General features: G+C 39.7%; 2 protein-coding genes across 5 annotated transcripts in view; both read left to right on the top strand.

Annotated features, from left to right (window-relative positions):
- The window catches only part of pparab (peroxisome proliferator-activated receptor alpha b), a 26932-nt gene extending 15887 nt beyond the window's left edge, over nt 1-11045 (top strand). For 2 of the 4 annotated variants that reach the window (XM_027019959.3, XM_081712263.1), the window contains 4 exons: nt 2607-2806; nt 4107-4316; nt 4663-4906; nt 5123-11045. In XM_027019959.3, the coding sequence (XP_026875760.1) occupies nt 2607-2806; nt 4107-4316; nt 4663-4906; nt 5123-5367 (899 nt within the window). In that variant the 3' untranslated portion in view covers nt 5368-11045. Of the gene's footprint in view, nt 1-2606; nt 2807-4106; nt 4317-4662; nt 4921-5122 lie in introns of all 4 variants that reach the window. The other 2 variants (XM_081712262.1, XM_081712261.1) reach the window with 2 other exon arrangements.
- A 2824-nt stretch (nt 11046-13869) lies between these two features.
- Nucleotides 13870-19759, top strand: yars2 (tyrosyl-tRNA synthetase 2, mitochondrial). Its single transcript, XM_027019963.3, has 5 exons — nt 13870-14685; nt 14881-15048; nt 17694-17849; nt 18091-18261; nt 18992-19759. Exons 1-5 carry the CDS (start codon nt 13901-13903, stop codon nt 19149-19151), a joined length of 1440 nt encoding a protein of 479 aa, XP_026875764.2. The 5' UTR covers nt 13870-13900; the 3' UTR covers nt 19152-19759.
- Nucleotides 19760-20044: the final 285 nt, after the last annotated feature.

Consider the following 20044-nt stretch of genomic DNA (forward strand, 5'->3'; position numbering starts at 1 on the left):
GAGGTGCAGGGTGACCCTTCCCCACTCTTGTTGCTGTGGCTCCCTGTCCACGTGCTCGGCAGGTGGAGGATGTGTGCTCTGGCACCATGTTCCACTCAAAGTCCATGACCCAAAATGCTTTGTTTGTACCAGCACCTCGTTTGTGTAAACGTGCAGCCTGGCATGCTGACCCTTAACATGCACAGCACCTTTGTGGGGTCATACTAAAAATAGCAGAGAGGATGCCAGTAGTCTGTGTGACTTCATGGAAGAGTGTCAGCACAAGTCGTCCGGGTTCACGAATTATGCCAGATGGAATGAGACCCCTACCCCTCACCACTGAAATAATGGTATAGTTCCACTGCAAAAAGCTTTAGAATGAGTAAAGGATCCACAAGCTCTTTTATCCGTGACATCATAACCAGAAACGAACCTCAAAGTAAACATCTCTTGGCCCTTTACTAAAATAAATGTACATATTCCAGATGTACACATTTAAAATATTAATTGTAAATGAAAATACATAAAAGTTATGTATTGTCCAACTGTGTAACATTTATGTAAGTACCGATGTAAATATATACTCCAGTAATATGCTGTTGTACCAATGGTTGCTGAATCTTTTCTCTATTCTAAAACACCAATAAGAATACTGGCAATCTCTTGAGATAAACTAAGATCTTAAAATAATGTCCATATCACCTCATGTCTTTTTTTTTTCCTCTTTTGTAATATGTTGGCATCATACTGAATGCTATAATGATATTGCTACATTAAAAATAATGCATGCTTTTCGTGTCCATCAGTAATAGATAGGTGCTCCATTATAGAATATGCCAATTATGTGTTGATGGAGCAAGGGATACATCCATCAGTTTCTGTGGTGTTGTCCAACTGTCATACGATCTGCTGCCCATGTTATAACACAAGTTTAGAATTAGAGTAAGGACATGCTATTCCTATCTATCTCACAAGTCTGGCAGACGTTCAGTGGTCACAGGACTGAAAGTACACCTCCACTTCAGTAGCTTGCTCTGACTAGCTGGAGAGTACGCTGATATCGTCCTCTGTATGTGGACACTTTTTTTTCCAATGTCACAAGTATGCACTTTTTAAAAAAGAAAAATGCATTTCAGGTGAGTTTACCGAGCATTTTTGGAGCGCTAACCTATAAGAGATTTTCAGCTGAGGATTCCCATCATCATAGTAAGAGAATGATTTTGATGAAAAAGTAGGTTTGCCATTCTCTCTAAAAACTCCAGTACAGTATAATACCCTTTTAATATTCCTGCTAAATTCCAGAGCTCACGGGTACAATACTATGTTCCAGCTAATGAGGTAAGGTTTGGCCAGATGGGCCAAATCCTCATCCTCTGAACCAGCCTAGCAAATGTGAGCTACATGTGCTTATGCTGGGCTATGTGTGCTTACACTGACCTGCGTGTGCTTACCCTTGTGCAGCATGAGCCTGGTGCAGTTACTTCATGCTCCACCTCATTGAATAAGTACTCATACACCATAGCCAATGTGCCTCACCTTTCACGCAGTGGAATTTCTGAGCCTCCGCTGATTTTTGAACACTTACTCTCTAGAATGGCATTTGCCTTGAAATGTTGGGTTTATTGTGATGTGTGTGTGTGTGTGTGTGTGTGTGTGTGTGTGTGTGTGTGTGTGTGTGTGTGTGTGTGTGTGTGTGTGTGTGTGTGTGTGTGTGTGTGTGTGTGTGTGTGTGTGTGTGTGTGTGTGTGCGCGCGTGTGCGTGTGCGCACATCTCATTGCTTAAACAAATGAGGTTTACAGCCAGTCCAAGGCTAATCTGATTAGCATTTGAGATACAGGTTTGGGTCTCTTTTTAACTCCTGAGATTGACAGTATTTGAAAGCACTGCACTCTACGTATATAGGTTTAACATGATGAAAATGGTTGCCAATACTAATATGAATTGTAGAATTTGTTACTGAGCATTTATGCATCATCACTGGATGGCTGCAAAAACTGGAGGTGAGGGTAAACTTGCTTAGCGGATAAACTAATTCTGAAATGCCAGCTAAAATTCCCCAACATCCAAATACAGGGTCATAATGTCCTCTTTATATGATAAACACACAATGTTTTCCCCATTTGGAGGAAATCCAGCTTGAAATCCATCTTGCATAAGTCCCTGGGGTCTAATACCAAGACAACAGTCACCCTGAGCTCATGAATTACAAATAGTTTGTTCAAATTTGTAATCATTTCCCCCAGGGTTTTATTAGCCTAGCAAATTCTCTATCAAGCGTGTTTCCATGCCAGTGTTTGTCTGTGTTTATCTTCATTACGACCAATGCTGAAATCTTTTGTCATCTTCATCTATGTAGTTGATGCAAGAAGACAAACTGCCATGATAGCCTCAGTCAGTCAAAATAATAAATGTCAAGTTAATTTACCCATAGTTCATCTGAACTGGTCTTTCCCCAAGTAAAGGTATAGGCCTTAAATGTAGTTGTCACATGTAAATCTTATGGAATTTCAAATGTAAAGCTTTTATTGTATGCAAACCTACCAAGAGCAATCAGGACCCAGCATACTCAGCATGTGTAATACTGAGTTTGTTTGAGCTGAGAGAGTGTTGTGTGTTTGCCATGTAGCTATCCGCTTTGGCCGGATGCCCCAGTCGGAAAAGCTGAAGCTGAAGGCGGAGATTCTGACATGCGAACGGGAAGTGGAGGATCCTCAGCTAGCTGACCAGAAAACATTGGCCAAACAAATATACGAGGCTTATCTGAAGAACTTCAGTATGAACAAATCCAAAGCACGAACCATCCTGACGGGCAAGACAAGCACACCAGTAAGTTTACCTGTTGCATGTGTCTATTTGCTACATTAATACATGTACCTTTTATCAAAAAGCAGAGTGCACTACTGCGAAAATATGTTGGGCTCACACATAATCCATAAGGAGTGGCTAAGTGTATAGATACAGTGGTTGAGTGTATGAATAGCCCCCAAATTCCACCGTCTTCATGTAGATACATGCAAGAGAGGGAAGGGCTACTTCATAAGTACTTGCATCTGCAACACCAACATGACTGTCAGTTCCACTTGACTATAGATTTCTGTGCTCATGAGTCCCTGGGACATTAACCTAACCTTGATCAAACCAAACAGCTGGTGAAGTCTTTCATCCTAGTATCATCCCACACAGTGTACTGATTCTTCTGAGTCAAACACTCCTCAGCTCTAATGAAAGTGAGGATCTTCCCACATTTTAATCCCATTCGGTTAATTTGCAGATTTACTGGGTGTTACTGTACAGATGTGTTAAAGTGATGACTCAAGTGATGTGCAAGTGATTTGTTCCAGCAGCCTCCACTCCAAATCTCTGTCACTTTCCAATTTTACTCCTCAGACATCAACATATTCTAAGCTGTTAAAAGAGCCAGTGTTAAGAAGAGGTTATATCTGCAGACTATCAAACAAGCTCAACTTCATTTTTGTAAAAATGTAACCTCCCACTACAGAAACAAGCTCTTCTGTGAAGAAAAGGTCACTATATAACCAGTTAAACAGCTTCAGAAACCTGTTTATGATGTAGTGGTCAAGTGTAGACTTCTAAAGCACCTTCAAAATGACATCCAGCTGCAGGTGGCAGGCTGATTTCAGTAGGAATCATTTCTGCCCCTATCACATGTGTGGGAAGAAGAGCTCTTGATTGAGGGAGCCAGACAGCCACGGACACTTGGTCTCAGCACTGCTGCAGTACAATATGTCTAATAATGTGTCTGAATCTGTAGTTATCAAGAACTGTCATGTCTAAGGAAGTGTACTGTTTTTGCAAATTGTGAATCAAAGTTTGAGACCACAAAAGAGATGAGTTGAATGGTGTGTTTAGTTTAGTGTTTGGATTGACTGTGGTATTCCTTACCTTTTTTTACTGAAACTTCTCTGTGGGTTCATCTGTTGTTGTCCTCTTCTTTATTGTCCATGTATGATTCCGTGAAGAATGTGTGTTTTTCTATAGGACCAGTGGTTCAAATGGAAGCTCTTGAAAAATATTATGTACTATTAGTGGACCATTTCCTTCAAGCATCATGCTAGTACAGTTTGACCCTTCTTCACTCTGTGGCTCACTTCGCTTTATTTTGTAGCCTTTTGTCATTCATGACATGGAGACCCTGCAGCTGGCTGAGCAGACCCTGGTGGCCAAGATGGTGGGCAATTCAGGGGGCCTGCTCAATAAAGAGGCCGAGGTGCGCATCTTCCACTGCTGTCAGTGCACATCTGTGGAGACCGTCACTGAACTCACAGAGTTTGCAAAGTCTGTGCCAGACTTCTGCAACCTGGACCTAAACGATCAGGTCGGTTCCAGTCACTCAACGGATGGCAAGCAATGTAGCTGAGCTCACAGGAATTATTCAAGAAGTCTTGAAGAGTATTGGATATTTATCCATTTATTTGGATTTAAAAAGGTCATATTTGAGAAGACCTCCTTTATCATGAAGCATTTATTCTACATTGGAGTTTTTTGGAATAAAACAGCCCAAAACATATTTTACAAAAGTAAAGCTGCTTTGGAAACTGGTTATATTTTCGATGGAATATCATAGTGTTTCTGCCTCCCCTGCTTATCTGAAGTGTTCTGAGTTTGCTGTGTCACACAGTGCAATGCTACTATAGATAAACCCAAATGTCTGCCTACCCCAGGTAACTCTCCTGAAGTATGGTGTGTATGAGGCTCTTTTTGCTATGCTGGCCTCCTGCATGAACAAGGATGGTCTGCTGGTGGCCTATGGAAGTGGCTTCATCACCAGGGAGTTCCTCAAGAGCTTACGGCGGCCATTCAGTGACATGATGGAGCCCAAGTTCCAGTTTGCCATGAAGTTCAACGCCCTAGAACTGGACGACAGTGACCTGGCTCTGTTTGTGGCTGCTATCATCTGCTGTGGAGGTAAGGTGACAGAAGTGAGTGAAAGAGAGCCTGTCTGGTGAGCTACAGAGTCAAGTTCATTTCTGAGTCTTAACATTACTGGTGTTTTTGGGTATTAGACACCACTGTTGCATAGTGGTTGCCTTTAAGGTAGTTAAGTTTATTTGACTGAACAGTGTGACTTTTGGACATGATGTCTGAGGAAGTGGAGTAAAGCCTACACTTCCTGTTCCTCAGATCGGCCAGGCCTGGTGAACATCCCTCACATTGAGCGCATGCAGGAGAGCATCATCCGTGTGCTTCAGGTGCACCTACTGAACAACCACCCAGACAATGCCTTCCTCTTCCCCAAACTGCTGCAGAAACTAGCCGATTTGCGTGAGCTCGTCACTGAGCATGCCCAGTTAGTGCAGGAGATCAAGAAGACCGAGGATACATCCCTGCATCCTCTGCTACAGGAGATCTACAGAGACATGTACTGAGGAAGACACGTATGGCTACGCGCTCAATCCCTGGCCCTTTTTGTGGGGTATGGCTTGGGGAAAGGGCAAGAGGGGAGGGGCAAGTTCAGCCCTACCCTTCCCTGATGATTGAGGGCTTGTCTGGGAATGCAGAGGCTCATTTGTTCCAAGAAGAAATAAGGATATGCTCTCAAGGGCCTCTTGAATGCATCCCTGCTAAAGAAACACTGTAACTCTATCTGAAGGGTTGCCAGTAAACCACTATACAGAGAACACAATAATGTCAAGGGTAAGAAACCAGCCAGCTGGATGTACAGAAGTGATGTTTTTGACTAGAACCTTCCTGTCTTTGAGGGATTTGCGGGGGGCAGTTTCAGACTGGTCTGATATGTTTTTTTATGATACTTTTATGATCTGTTTGATACTTCATAAAAGATTGCACACCGACCTGCACAGACTGCAAAAAAAACGTCTGGAAACAGACCTCTTTATGCAGCAATATGTCTTTATCCTTGAAACTGAAATTAGTAATACAGACCTGTAATATGTACATAGTAGAACAGACATAACTGGTATAAAAACAGTTTATGGATCAGTAAGTGTTGGCAGATCTGCATGAAATCTGTATTACTTGAATCATTACATTAACTGGCCTCCCACAGATTATCACAAAGAGCACACAAGTGACTTCAGGGCAGACCTCCGGTTACTGCTGCAGTGCACTCTGCAAATAAATAAATAAATAAATAAACAGGAAAGCATGAAAAAGAAAGGAAAAAGTTGTAAAAGTTGTAGGATTATGTGTGTCGTAAAAGATGTTGAAGGGCAGCTCCCTCTGTTAGCATTTGTGCCTCAAGCCAGCAGTCCCTTCACACACGCCAGCTCAGTGACCCTTTTAGGTCACCTGAATCTTAGCATCAGCCCCTGACATTAGGAGGCATATGTTTCACACCACTCAGAATAAAAGTGCTGTGGTAGGGTCAGTTGTTGTTTCTATGGATGAGGAGAGCTGATCCAGGCTCAGTGATGTTACTGTATGTTCTAAACAGGCCTGTTCTGGCACTTTGTAGCCTCTAATATATTTCTAAGGCTTTTTTACCAGTTATGATTAATTTGGTAAATTTGTTTGTTTTAATGTCTGTCATCAGTGGCAGCCAGACACTGACCATGCCACAAGGTGAAGCAAAAAATGTTCTGACACTCCTTTTGTAAGATAACGTTCCTTTATTTACTATAAAATTGGTAAAAAATAAAATAAAAAGAAAAAAAAAATTGTTTAGCATTGTAGTTATAGCAAAAACATCACTCCCAAGAAATAGATGAGTACCCAGATGCGGCCTGCATCTGACCCAGTCTTTCTAGTGTACTGACCCAGTCTAAAGTGTTGTAGATAGCAGTTTTGTTCACTGTGTACATGCATCTATGCAGTTTCCCTGCACAAGATGGTCTGCCCAGATCACATACCTCTCCGTCAATGCCTTTAGAGAAACTATACCTGCACCTCTTTCCATACTATGCTATCATTTTAACAAGCTGATGTTTAATTAAACTAAGCTAGCAAGTTAAGCTGCTTTTGAATTTTTTGAGAAAGCAGTCTTTTTAGATGAATTTCTTGCTATAGATTTTTTGTTGTAGCAGTACCTGTCACCTTTTATCTCTTTCTTCTGTTTTCCATATTTGTCTTTGGGTGAGTCCCAATGTCTCCATATCCTCCCTCAATTAAGGATTTCAGTCACAGATGGCCTGTCTATTCTTCATCTCAGAAACAATTCAGTCCTGATGCAGGGTGACTGCTTGAATCAGGGATGATCAGGCTGCTTTGCACATTCTGGCCATGCCAGTCAGACAAACAGTATGTAACATACAAAGGAGGAACACTAGATGACAATTCACAAGATTTTGTTTAACTTAGGACTGATATGGGGTGAAGTGCCTGAAATAGGAGTAATGGGATCAAGGTTTTTCTACCATCTCTGGTTGTCCCAGCAACCACAGCAAGCAAACTTGCCTGGTTTGCTACTTACTTGTAATATACTGAAAATGGAAATACTCAACCATTTTTTGTTCACAACCACAGCAGGTTTTGCTGTTACTGTCAGAACAACCACACCAAAAATGTTTGTTTTTTGGGGGTTTTTGGTAAGTAGAAACTTATGGATGGGTTTAATTTATACATCTTTTGCATGTTCGGGCATGGTAAAAAGCTGTCAGCCAGATTATTGTGAGCAGTAAATGGTGACAGCTTTTCAACAGACATTTTTGCCTTATGCCTGTGTAATCTTGTAATTATGGGAGGGTGTTAGGTCATACTGAAAGCAACTGATAAAGCTTACTGATTTTTCAAAACTTTGGTATACGTTCTTTAATCAGCATTAGGTGTTAATTAAATCAACATTAAAGGTTAACTGCCATTTTATTAAAATCAAGTGTTGATGATAAACAACATCAACAAAAAACCTAAATAGTTTAGTCGTGCATTTTTATCGGACGTCTCATAACTGTAGAGATGTCCACTTTACTAATTTAAATGAAACCAAGGTGAGACATGAAATAAAGACGTTTATCCACTAAAACCACAGCTGATTTACATAGCTGAGTCTATCTGATTTCCCATATATATCCATGAAATACTTTGTTTGAATCTATTTGAGCAGGTCAAAATGCTCCTATACATCAGCTCAGATGTAATTGTTCACTTCACTTGTGTTCTTGGACTTCTGATTTCAACCTGATTTCAAGAGGCCCATCTCAAATCATGAACAGTATGCAATAGAGCCTGACATTAAGCATGTTTAAAGTTGTGAAAAAATCTGCTTTGATTGTGGGAATCTTAAAATCTTTCACATTAAAAATCTGCTGTAACTGTAATTCTAAAAAGGGCTATTCCATGTTAAACCTGCAGAAATTAGGAGACTGCAGAAAAAGGCACCACAAGATGAAATGAAAAATTATTCTAACAGCACAGTAACATGTTTGGGTTATGGCACCAGTCCTTTTTCATTCTTAGTCATTCTAAGAAGTTACAATTTGGTTATTAAATATTCAACATAACAGACCATGCAATAGGTTTAACAATATGACAAATACAGTTAGTCCACACCATAGTAGTTCCACATTATATGAAAGATGATTCTTAGTGCTCTGAAAGGCAAGGGGGAAAACATGGTTTCTTGTTTTATTTTATTTTATTTTATACCATCAATAAGTGCATTAAACAAAAAGTCACAAATGCAAAGTAATCGCAATGTTATTGCTCGCTAACATTTCCATGAAAACTTGGGCAGCAAAGCCAAAGCAATGCAGTTGCATTAATTCCTGCTGCCTCAGTCTTCTATATGCATTTTGCTCTTAGCATGCAAGTAGCCTGTGCATGTTCACACTTGTTGCATCTTAAATGTTGCCTCTTTACTCATGGAGGTTGTTTACCTGTAGAGATGACCTTTCCCGTGTATCACTAGCCATTCCTCAATGGGTCACTGTGAGATCTAATTAAGATATGATAGGATCTAGGACAGATGGAATGCCTTTATTTGGACGTATATACATATACACGGGTACAGTTCAATGAAATGCTTCTCTTTGCATATCCCAGCTTCTTTGTGAGCTGTGTATACTTTATATAGCCTGTTTGTTAAAACTACCCTGCACATATTATATTGTGTTAGTGACAACTTCCCTCTTAAGATCTTATTGGCACTACTGAGGATTCATTGCACTGTGGTGTATTAGTTTTCAATAGTATACATAAAGTCAGATCATTCAGTAGTGGTCCTCAAATCCCAGGCCTATAGGTCTGTTTGTACATGCTCCCTTTATCTAGGAGCCCAGTGGGATGGCTCAGTGGCCAGGCAGTTACATTAACTGTTCACTTAAATACCAGGGATTGCACAATCCAGGACCAGATTCAGATTAGTGGTCCAGGTCTGAGTTGCACTGGGCTAGAGCAAGTGTGCACAACACACTATTATGGTTGTTTTTAATGGTGTTTGAGCTTTCTATACTAAGGCTAAACCATCCCTATTAATGTTGTGAAATAAACATGATTGTTTTAGAGTGCCCTTAGAATAGCCAAATGGCTAACCAGCTAATAGACTGTACTGTCCTGAAGAGAAATTCTCATGTTCTTTTTTGTGTACTGCAATAGCATCACTCAGCAAAGATCCAGAGATATGTTATAATCTCATAGCCACTCTTGATGTAGACCTTTTTGTCTAAATACCATCTTGTCTAAAAGTTCTCATACTAAGAAATCTTGGGTCATTTTTCACACTCAGTCATGAATATTACAAGTCTTGGTAAAGGTGTTTTTCTCTAGCTCAGTATGAGGTCTATGAGTATACAATCCTAGAATTTATTGGTATGGTCAAATGTTCTATTCACTATGGAGTGTATTAGTTTTTAGCCCATATAACAGACTTTGGTCTCAGGTAGAACTGTTAGAAGATCCGTAATTAAGGGCAACCTTAACCCGTTTTGTTGTTGTTGTTGTTTGTTTGTTTTTTCTCATAACTTTAACTTGACACAAATCAAGCCAAACAATTTATAAATCGAATGATTTTCTCTATTCATGGTGCATTCTGTAACAGTACTGTTGTATTGTCAGGAAATTTCAGAAACAAGCTGGAGTATTTTTTTTGTATGTCTGTGGTTCCTATGTCTAGTTTCATTCATGATTTCATATTTTAGATTAGCTACTTTACTAATGCTGAACATTATGTTCAGATTGATTAGCAAATACAGTTTCAGTATTTGGACCATGATAAACTATTTGTCCCAGTGACTCGCTCCATTGGAGAATTTAAATTCAAGCTAATAGCTTTAGTATATCTGTCCCCCTGCTCATCAGGGAATATGTAAGGAAGGCTGGTAAATGGTATAAATTAGAAGGTGTTTTCCTTCTTAGGAAATATCAGTTCAATCAGAATCATAACTTCAGGCACATTATCAATCAGCATATGATCAATTACTTAAATGTCTGCATTTGCATATGAATATGGTCCTATTCTGAATTACATATAAATTTGGATGTCATTTTTACTGCCTGTGTACACATAAGCAAATACACCAGACCATTTCTGAATATGATCGTTTACCCATTTTTTATGGTAAGGATATCAGTAGTTAAAAAGCAGGTAAAAATCTGTATTTTAAAAATACTTTTGATAAGATGTTATGGTCACATCCCCCCCACCTTGTATATATGACAGATTTGTTCATGCTATTCTCAAAGGCAAGAATTTGTCTTTGGCTTTTAATAGATTAAATGAATAGTGAACAGCAAATATTTCATTTAAATAAACATGGAGCTCAGATATTTGAAAGTTACACTTTACTTTGGAATTAAAAGGCACAGTATGATCTATAAGGGATTTTATTGATACTGTATCAGGGAAAATGTGTATTGTAGTCTTCCTGAATTTACCATAGCTCAGGTCCCAAGAAGGCAGACAATGTTTCTACCCTTCATAGCCCAACTTCTGTCAACCTGTGGCATGTAAACTTTAAAGACACTTGATAGTCAAATGCAAATTTATAGCAGGTGTTCCCTGTCTTTTTAACTCACTACTGTGGAAACCTCCAGTGGTATTTATTTTTCTTTTTTTTTAGCAGCACTAGCCTTTGAAAAAAGTGTATATAGTCAGTGAATTCACAAGTAATCCATTGTATCAAAATGAAATAAACTATCTTTGTAAAAATCATGTATGGTACTAATGTTTTTTATATATGAAAATTAAATATGAAAATTAAGCACGTTCAGATAACCTTTGGACAGTTTATTAGGACTTATCCTTAGGTGGGCAACAATCATTCTAGCTCAAATCTAAAGTTATTTTTAGTGTGGCTGGTACATTGTCATTTTTTGGTATGGAATGGTCTGAATAAGGAGCCTCAGTGCTAAGTCATTAAAAGCAGAACTACACTATATGGACAGAAGTATTAGGACACACCTGTTAATCACTGAATTGGGTGTTAAAGGTGTATAAAATTAAGTACCTAGCCATGAAGTCTACTTTTACAAACATTTGTGAAGGAATGGGATCGCTGACCCTGAGTGTGCTACTGTAATAGGATGCAAATAGCAACAAGTCAGCTTATGAAATGTCTTCCCTTCCAGATATTCCACAATCAACTTTGAGTGGTATTGAAAAGTTGAAACGTTTAGAAACCACAGCAGCTCCACCACGAAATGGCATACTACAAAGTTACAGAGCAGGGTCACTGAGTAGTTAGGCACAAAGTGCGTAAAAGTCACCAATGCTCTGCTAACTCAATAACTGCAGTTTCAAACCTTGTCTGGCATTAACATCAACATAAAAACTGTGTACCAGGAGCTTCATGGCATGGGTTTCCATGGCCAAGCAGCCGCACATAAGCCTTACATCACCAAGCATCAGATGGAGTGGACTAAAGCATGCCACCGCTGGATTCTGGAACAGTGGAAACATGTATGTTGGAGTCATGAATCTAACTTCTCTGTCTGGCACATCTGTCTGAAGTGTGTGTTTGGTGAATGCCAGAAGAATGTTACCTGCCTGCATTGCGCCAACTTTAGTTTTGTGGAAGAGGGATAATGCTATAGGGTTGTTTTTTGGTTGTTTTCTTACATTTTAATTACCTGCTATCAGGTGATCCAGAAGGGTAACAGCCTACTGCCGTGAAGATGTACTGGCAGCTAGAAAGACAATCAAGTTTCTTGTATGTTCAGTGATGCACACCAGAAAGACAAGAGCATTATACAGTAGAATTTTACATCCTTTTCCAGCCTTCATATCTACCTCACACTGCTTTGATGTGAATGCCCCTCATAATTATTGAGTTCAGGTGTTTTAAACACACCCATTGTTAACAGGTGTATACAATTAAGCACATAGGCATGTAATAGCTATTGACAAACAGCAGCAGTAGATTGGGTCATACTGAAAAGTTCAGTGACTTTAGATGTGACACTTCCATAGGGTGTGACCTTCACCAGAAGCCAGTTCGTGAAATTTCTGGCTAACTAGATATGTCCTGGACAACAGTAAGTTTATTATTATAAAGCAGATGAGTCTAGGAGCAAAAGCAGCACAGCCATGAAGTAGACCAGCAGACCAGGCAAACCCACAGAGTGGAACCACTGAGTTCTGAAGCTCTCATCATATAAAACTCACGTACTGTTTGCATCACTCACCGCACTCTTGACACACCATCAGCACCAACACTGTTTTGGGAGCTTCATGACCTGTGCACAAGCCTAAGATCACTGTTTACAGTACTGTGTGTCTTAGCAATGGTAATGACCATATAGGATTATTTCTTTTATTAGAATACAACCAGAAAACAGAATACATTTGTATGCAACATTAAAAACAGAAAAAGAAATCAGAAAAACAGCTTTTGTAGGCTACAATATTTAGTGTACCCTCCCTTTACTCATGAGCAATAGCAGGAATCTGGCTCGCTTAAACCTATATGGAATGGATCCTGAATGGAATGGTCTGGGATGTCTGAAGAGTTCATAAGTGATGGCCAAAGGGATGTGGATACCTGACTATGTAGTGTACTATAAACTTATAAACTTTTTTAATGGTCATAAGTAATACTTCCCATGTATTTTACACTTATCCTCGCTCGTATTTCCACACACTCCTCTGACTGCAACTTACGTTAGCAGTAGTTTGTCTATTCAGTTAATGTTACTTGCCCTGATATGAATCAGTTTTCATTCAGATACCAAACAGGAGCGTATTCCCGCCACATTATAGATGGCAGAGCATACGCGCACTTACTAAAGGCCCAATGTTTCTGTACATTGGCGATTACGTCCGTGCTGTGCAGTCAAAGAAAGGTTTTCATTATATCCGAGCAGTACGCCCAAATTCACTTGTTTAATCAATTATCAGTCTTTAAACAAACGATGAATTATATAATGTTTTCTAGGAAGCTGGATACTGAGCACCGAACATATGTTCTGATGCTACTCGTACAAAGTCGGCTACCAGTCGAATAGTTGTAGTGGACAGATCACTTCACACACATCAAAGGCATATGCGCAGACGAATAATTATTTTTGACTACCACTGTACACACGGTATAAGATCAATACGTTTCATGACAAGTCCGACGGGAAGTTCGAATCTTCTGCTTTTGAAGGTGAAGCCAAAAAAAAAAAAACAATTGGTGCACCAATACGCATTACCAAGCATTTCTGGCTCCTTCGTGAATCCAACCACTTATACGTAACCCCTAGTCCCTAAACAGAAAATAGGGCGCCACCTGTTGGCTAAATGGCCCCTAGCCGACATGCAATATGGGGCAATGTTGTTAATATGCAATTATACCCAACGTACTCAGTCCTAACACATCCTATTCAATTTCACGGTTTTTCAAAATTGAATAGAAAAAGAATAACAGAGAGGTGTCGGTAGTGCATGTTACAATACGCAGAATACCCTAGAATACCTAATCAACCCTAGCCTAATACTAGAGTAATGATAGGAAAAGCAAATTGTAAGTCCTGAATATATCCAGTAGATGGCAGTAGTTGGCGCTTTTTTACGTCATACCTTCTAACATGGCGGCGTCCTGTGTTTGGAACGTTTCTAAAGTATGGCGAGGAAAATCATTTATTCTGAAAATTACGGCATTGCCTTTGTTTCCGAGAGCTACGTTTTATAGTTCTCCAAAGACTAGAAACCGACTTCTCTTCACGATGCACAAGCGAGGCGTATTAAAAGACTCTTTTCCCGAACACGCGTCTCAGGTTCAGCTACCACAGCTACTTAAAACGGGTGCGCAGACTGTGTACTGTGGGTTTGACCCCACCGCCGACAGCCTCCACACCGGGAATCTACTCGCTGTTATCGGCCTGCTTCATTTCCGTAACGCGGGGCATAATGTGATCGCACTAATCGGCGGTGCTACTGCCCAGATCGGTGATCCAAGTGGCAAAACGAAGGAGAGGGAGCGACTCTCATCTGCAGCTGTTGAGGGAAACGCCAGGAGTATTCTGGACAGTTTAAACAGAATATTCACAAATCACGAACTGTATTTTTGCAGCGACCCAAAGAAACTAGGCACCATATCTATAGTAAACAATGCCAGCTGGTACAAAGACTGGAATGTAGTGGACTTTTTGTCAGACGTGGGGCGACATTTTCGAATGGGCACTTTGCTGAGCAGGCACAGCGTCCGGTCCCGGTTAAAGAGTGCGGAAGGCATGAGTATGACCGAGTTCTCATACCAGCTGTTTCAGGCTTATGACTTCTTTTATCTGCACCAGCTATACGGTTGCAAGATACAGCTCGGAGGAACAGATCAACTCGGGAACCTAATGTCTGGCCATGACTTAATTCACAAGTAGGAATAATATGTCAAATAAAAGACAAAGCAGAACACAACGCAAGAAACTGCAGTGCAGCTCTGTCTGTCTGTCTCCCTACCCATTTCCCCCCTTCTGTTATTCTGTGTTTGAAGTAGAGTCTGTTACAACTCTTTCTGTGAAGCCTATGTGATCAGAGTTCCTTTGGCTTGTTCCCAATGTTTCCTTTGTAGAAAGATAGGTGAGGAGGTTTATGGACTGACCATTCCTCTGGTGACCACTTCAGTGGGAGACAAGCTGGGGAAGACCGCTGGCAATGCATTGTGGCTGAACTGGGACAAAACATCTCCATTTGAGTTCTATCAGTACTTCCTCAGGCTGCCAGACAGCACAGTGGAAAGGTAGGACTCTGTTTTAAGGATAACCTAATACTTCCTGAGCAGGGCAGACTTGAAAATATCGGGTTTATGCGAAATGGACCTTTTGCATTTAAAGCTTGTGTTGAGCATTTATTGTATTAATGGTTTATTTTGTATTAATGTTGCATTTAAAGACCAGAGCTTGGAGGTTGAATGTTACAGGTGTGTGGCTGGCCACTTGTCACTGTTAGAATCGCTACTAACTAGCTTCTTCTCAGTACATAAGAAAATTACCACCAAAATTAGTCTCTGTCCTTCAGTGGCATCATTTCAGACAAAGAGAAATTCAGTGAAGGTTGTCGTCATCTGGTTTACATTTTTTGCTGATTGGTTATACACATTTCTCTGCACATTTCACATATTTACTGTCTCTAAAAACCCAAAGCTCTTAACCACACAGACTATTCTCAGAACCTTACAACAGCAGAGAAAAACTCTTCATACACTCCTCAAAACCAAATAATCCACACAGATTACCGCACACAGACTGCAAAAACAGCCACTGAATAAGCCATTTCGGTATTTACATTCATGGACCTGTTCATAGAACTACCCATAAGATGTGATGAGACACAAAAACATTTTAACTTCTGTATTACATAAAGAACATTGGGGGAATACAATATTGCCTCAGTACTGCACATTTATATTTCTGTAAATACACAAAAAATACAAGCCCAATTGTGTAAAATGTAAATAAAAACAGAATACAATGACTTGCAAATCTTAGACCTAGATTTTATTCACAATAGACCACAGTGTTGAAAGTGAGACATTTTACCATTTCATGAAAAATATTAACTAATATAGAACTTGATGGCAGCAATACATGTAAAAAAGTTGTGACAGGGCCTGTTCTTTTAACAACAGTCTGGGAAATGACTAGACTAATTGCTGGAGTTTTGGGAGATAAGCGTTGTCCCATTCTTGTCTGATGTAGGTTTCTAGCTCCTCAACAGTCCTAGGTCATCTTTGCTGCATTTTTTTCATTTCATGATGCACCAAATGTCTGGAATGCAGGCAGGCAGGCCAGTTCAGCACTCGAACTCTTCTTCTCCATAGCCATGCTGTTGTGATGGATGTAGTATGTGGATTAGCACTGTCTACATGCTAAATATGCAAGGCCTTCCCTGAAAGAAATGTTGTCCGGATAGGAGCACATGTTCTAAGACCTATATATACACTTTTCTGCATTGATGGTGCCTTTCCAGATGTGCAAGGTGCCCACACCATCAGCAATGCAGGCTTTTGAACTGTGCGCTGATAACATGCTGGATGGTCCCACTCCTTTTGAGTCCGCAGGACACAGCGTCCATGGTTTTCAAAAAGAATTTTGATTCATCTGACCACAGAACAGTTTTCCCATTTTGCCTCAGTCCATTTTAGACGAGCTTTGGCCCAGAAAAGACAGCGGCATTTCTGAATCATGTTGACACATGGCTTCTTCTTTGCATGATACAGCTTTAACTTGGAATTGTGGATTGCACAGCAATCTGTCTTCACAGGGCCCAAAGATCACTAGAATCCAATACTGACCATCAACCCTGTCTCTTTTTATACCAAGTCATGTGACCTGGTTGCAAATTGCTCCTCCAGCTGTTTTTTATTAGTACTACTTACTTTTCCAGCCTTTGGTTGCCCCGTCCCAACATTTTCGAGATGTGTTGCTTCCATCAAGTTCTGTGTTAATATTTTTTATGAAATGGTAAAATGTCTCACTTTGAACATCTGATATGTGTTCTTTGTTCTACTGTGAATAAAATATGGGTCTATGGATTTGCAAATCAATGCATTCTATTTTGATTTACATTTATTTACATTTTACACAGCATCCCAACTTTTTTTGGAATTGGGGTTGTACTTTATCCACAAGAATTGCTTAAATGTCTCTGTCGTTTTTCTCTGCCTCCTCCTCTGGTCTTTCATGCTACATTTTTCTTTGTCTTTGCTATAACTGTCTTTCATGAATTAGTGTGTGAGTTTATATGCACCATACAGTTTGGAAAAGTGTGTAAATAATTATGATGTACTGTGTTATCACATGTGGTATAGTTTAGTTCATTGGCATACTGAATTTTGATTGGTGACGCCAGTGTTTAGGAAAATGAGACAGGTGTGTTCCCAATGAAAACTGCATAATGTGCTGAGATTTGTGTGCAGACTTTTTCAAAATGAGTGCAGCAAAACTGAACTATGTTGAATCAATAAGAATGTGTTTATAGTTGAGAAATATTGTATGATTATGGTATTTTAGCATAAGGAATCAATTTGTTGATGTATTAATTCAGTTACAGTGTGTATCTAAATGTCATACTTGCTTTGTCTAAGAGTAAGGTTTAATATTAACCCTGTCAGACCCTAAAAGTTATGAGGCATTTATGAAACAATTCTGTATTTTGGATTATAGCAGCAGCAGTACCTACCCTAGTACTTCTGAATTTTAAATTTAGATTTAAATGTTTAATGAACAGTTAATGAAAAAATCTATTGATGTGGTCTGAGAGGAAAAATGTGCATTTATGTGGACAGTCTGACACAAGAGGGGTTAGCAGAGGGGTTAAAGCTTTACTGAAAGTGGCCTAGTGAAACTCCTTCTTGGAGCACTAAACTATAGAATTGGCCCCCAGATACCTGAAGCTGTTCACCTTTCTGCCTCTGGATGAAGTGGAGAAGGTGATGGAACAGCAGAGGCAGGACCCTGGAAAAAGGAGTGCCCACAAGCGTCTGGCTGCTGAGGTCACCAAGCTGGTCCATGGGAAGGAGGGTCTGGAGAGTGCCAAAAGGTGAGAGTGACCCTTCCCTTATCAAGTGTATATGGTGTATAGCATGTCTTGGTATTGCATGACAGTCCCAAGGTGTGTGACATTTGCCTTGTGGCCCCAGCTACTTGCCATGCTCTGTTCTTACTGTGACTTTAAACTCATTGTTTTTATTGCTGTGAACAGTGCTGAACGTACAGAGTGGGGAGCAGACATTTTTGCATTTATTTATTCTGTGATGGTGTGTGTGCTTCTATATGCCCAGGTGCACCAGCGCTCTATACCACAGCAGCCCTGAGGCCTTGGATCAGATGGATGATGCCGAGTTGAAGGAGTTGTTTAGAGGAGCTCCATTCCAGGAGTTCTTTCTGGATCCAGGCACCACCGTGCTGGATGCCTGCCACCGGTGCCAGGCTATCCCTGAAGGAGCCAGAGGGTAGGCATTATTTATTCCCTTATACTCTGCTGAGCCTTGGTGTATTTAAGGGAGACCTGCACACATGGTACAACAGTTAACAGTAAAAGAATAGAACAGGTAACTACTAACAGATCATTGTGCAATACATACATATTTAGAACAGTCAGAAACAATAATGCTGTTCATCATAATGCATCTAGTAAACTATAACCCATGAAACAATGTCAAAATCTCTGGTCTATAATAAAATAACTGTTTTTTGGCAGTGTTTTGGTCTAAGCTAGTTTGTTGTTGATCTTTTACTGTTACACAATGGACTAAGTATATTTTTCTTCAAAATGAATGACTTTATAGTAAACTAAAATTCACATTTAAATTTTTGGCATTTAGCTGGTGCTTTTATTTAAAGTGACTTACAATTTTGACTGAGTACAGTTTCAGCAACTGAGGGATAAGGGCCTTGCTCAGGAGCCTAGCAGTGGTGGGACGTAAACTGGCAACCTTCTGATTACTAGTCGAGTACATTAACCACTGAGCTACCACTGCCGATCTGTGATGTTGCATAACATCCTAATGTGTTACAATTTATGTAAAAGAAAAAATAGATCTTCTCATTGTGCACTGTAAACCCCTACAGCTAGGACAACTCTTTTGCTGAGCCAAAAAAAAAAAAAAAAACTTAGCTGGAAGGGATCTTTGAAATTAAAGTTTATGTAATAGTGGTCTGTCTACTTTCTTTGTATTTTAGGTATGGGATGATAACTGATGGTGGTGTGTGGATTAACCACCAGAGGGAGTCAAACCCTGAACAAGTGCTGGTCCCAGGTCAGCACATCCTTTCAAATGGACTCAGTCTTATCCGAGTGGGCAAAAAGAACTTCTACATCATCAAGTGGCTCAGTATGTGATTGACGTCTCCTGGCAGGAGGACATGAGGAAGCTGCACTGAGCACAGAGTGGATATAGAAGAATAGATGAGATGTATCTAGAGTTTCCCATCAAATTATTCTGCTCATGTGTGTTTACACACACTTGTTTTTGCAGGCATATGTTCGTGACATTGTCTCAGGAATTATATTGTTCTGTTCTGATGAGTAAGAATTTGTTTGGGGGGGGGGGATTAAAACAAATTCTCCATTTCACCACCAGATGTCAGTAGAATCCTTTTTTTTTTTTTTACATTTTAATTGACCTTTTTCTATACGAGTTTCTCCAAAGTCTTTTCATTAGACGAATAATTTATTTATAGTTTTTCTAAGTTCTTGTTAACTCATTTTTTCTTCTGTAATGAGTGGTACTACTATAGGGAAGGAAAACAATTTTGTAATGAAACATAGGGCAATGCGTTATATAAGGACCCTGCAATAAGTGGGTTATGGGTTTAATTAATTGTTTTACTATGAATATAAAGTATAAAATTTAGAAAAAAGGAATGAGCAGAAGTGTAATGTAGCCTATAGTGAACATCAAACATAGTAAACTAAAACCTGAATAAAGAAGTCAAAGAATGCTGCAAGCATTTCTGTTTGTTTGGGTACTTGCATAACCTAATCACTGTAGTATCATTCCTGGACGTGCTATTTCAATTACTAGGTATCAATTCCAGGAACAAACAGTTGCATTTCTTTCCTTCTCTTTCTTTCTCTGTCTTGAGCACAGATGTCTGAAATTACATTATCTCTTGTTTTAAAATCACAATTGCACATCACAAACATTTCACTTCATGATTATTGTGAACAAATGTACTTTATGCAGTCCATTGCTCGCAATAGGCTTCAAAAATGGGAGGTGGTGTAGAATG

The sequence above is a fragment of the Electrophorus electricus genome, chromosome 4 (genome assembly GCF_041902795.1).
Source record: "Electrophorus electricus isolate QZ-2024a chromosome 4, ASM4190279v1, whole genome shotgun sequence".
In the NCBI taxonomy this organism is placed as follows: Eukaryota; Metazoa; Chordata; class Actinopteri; order Gymnotiformes; family Gymnotidae; genus Electrophorus; species Electrophorus electricus.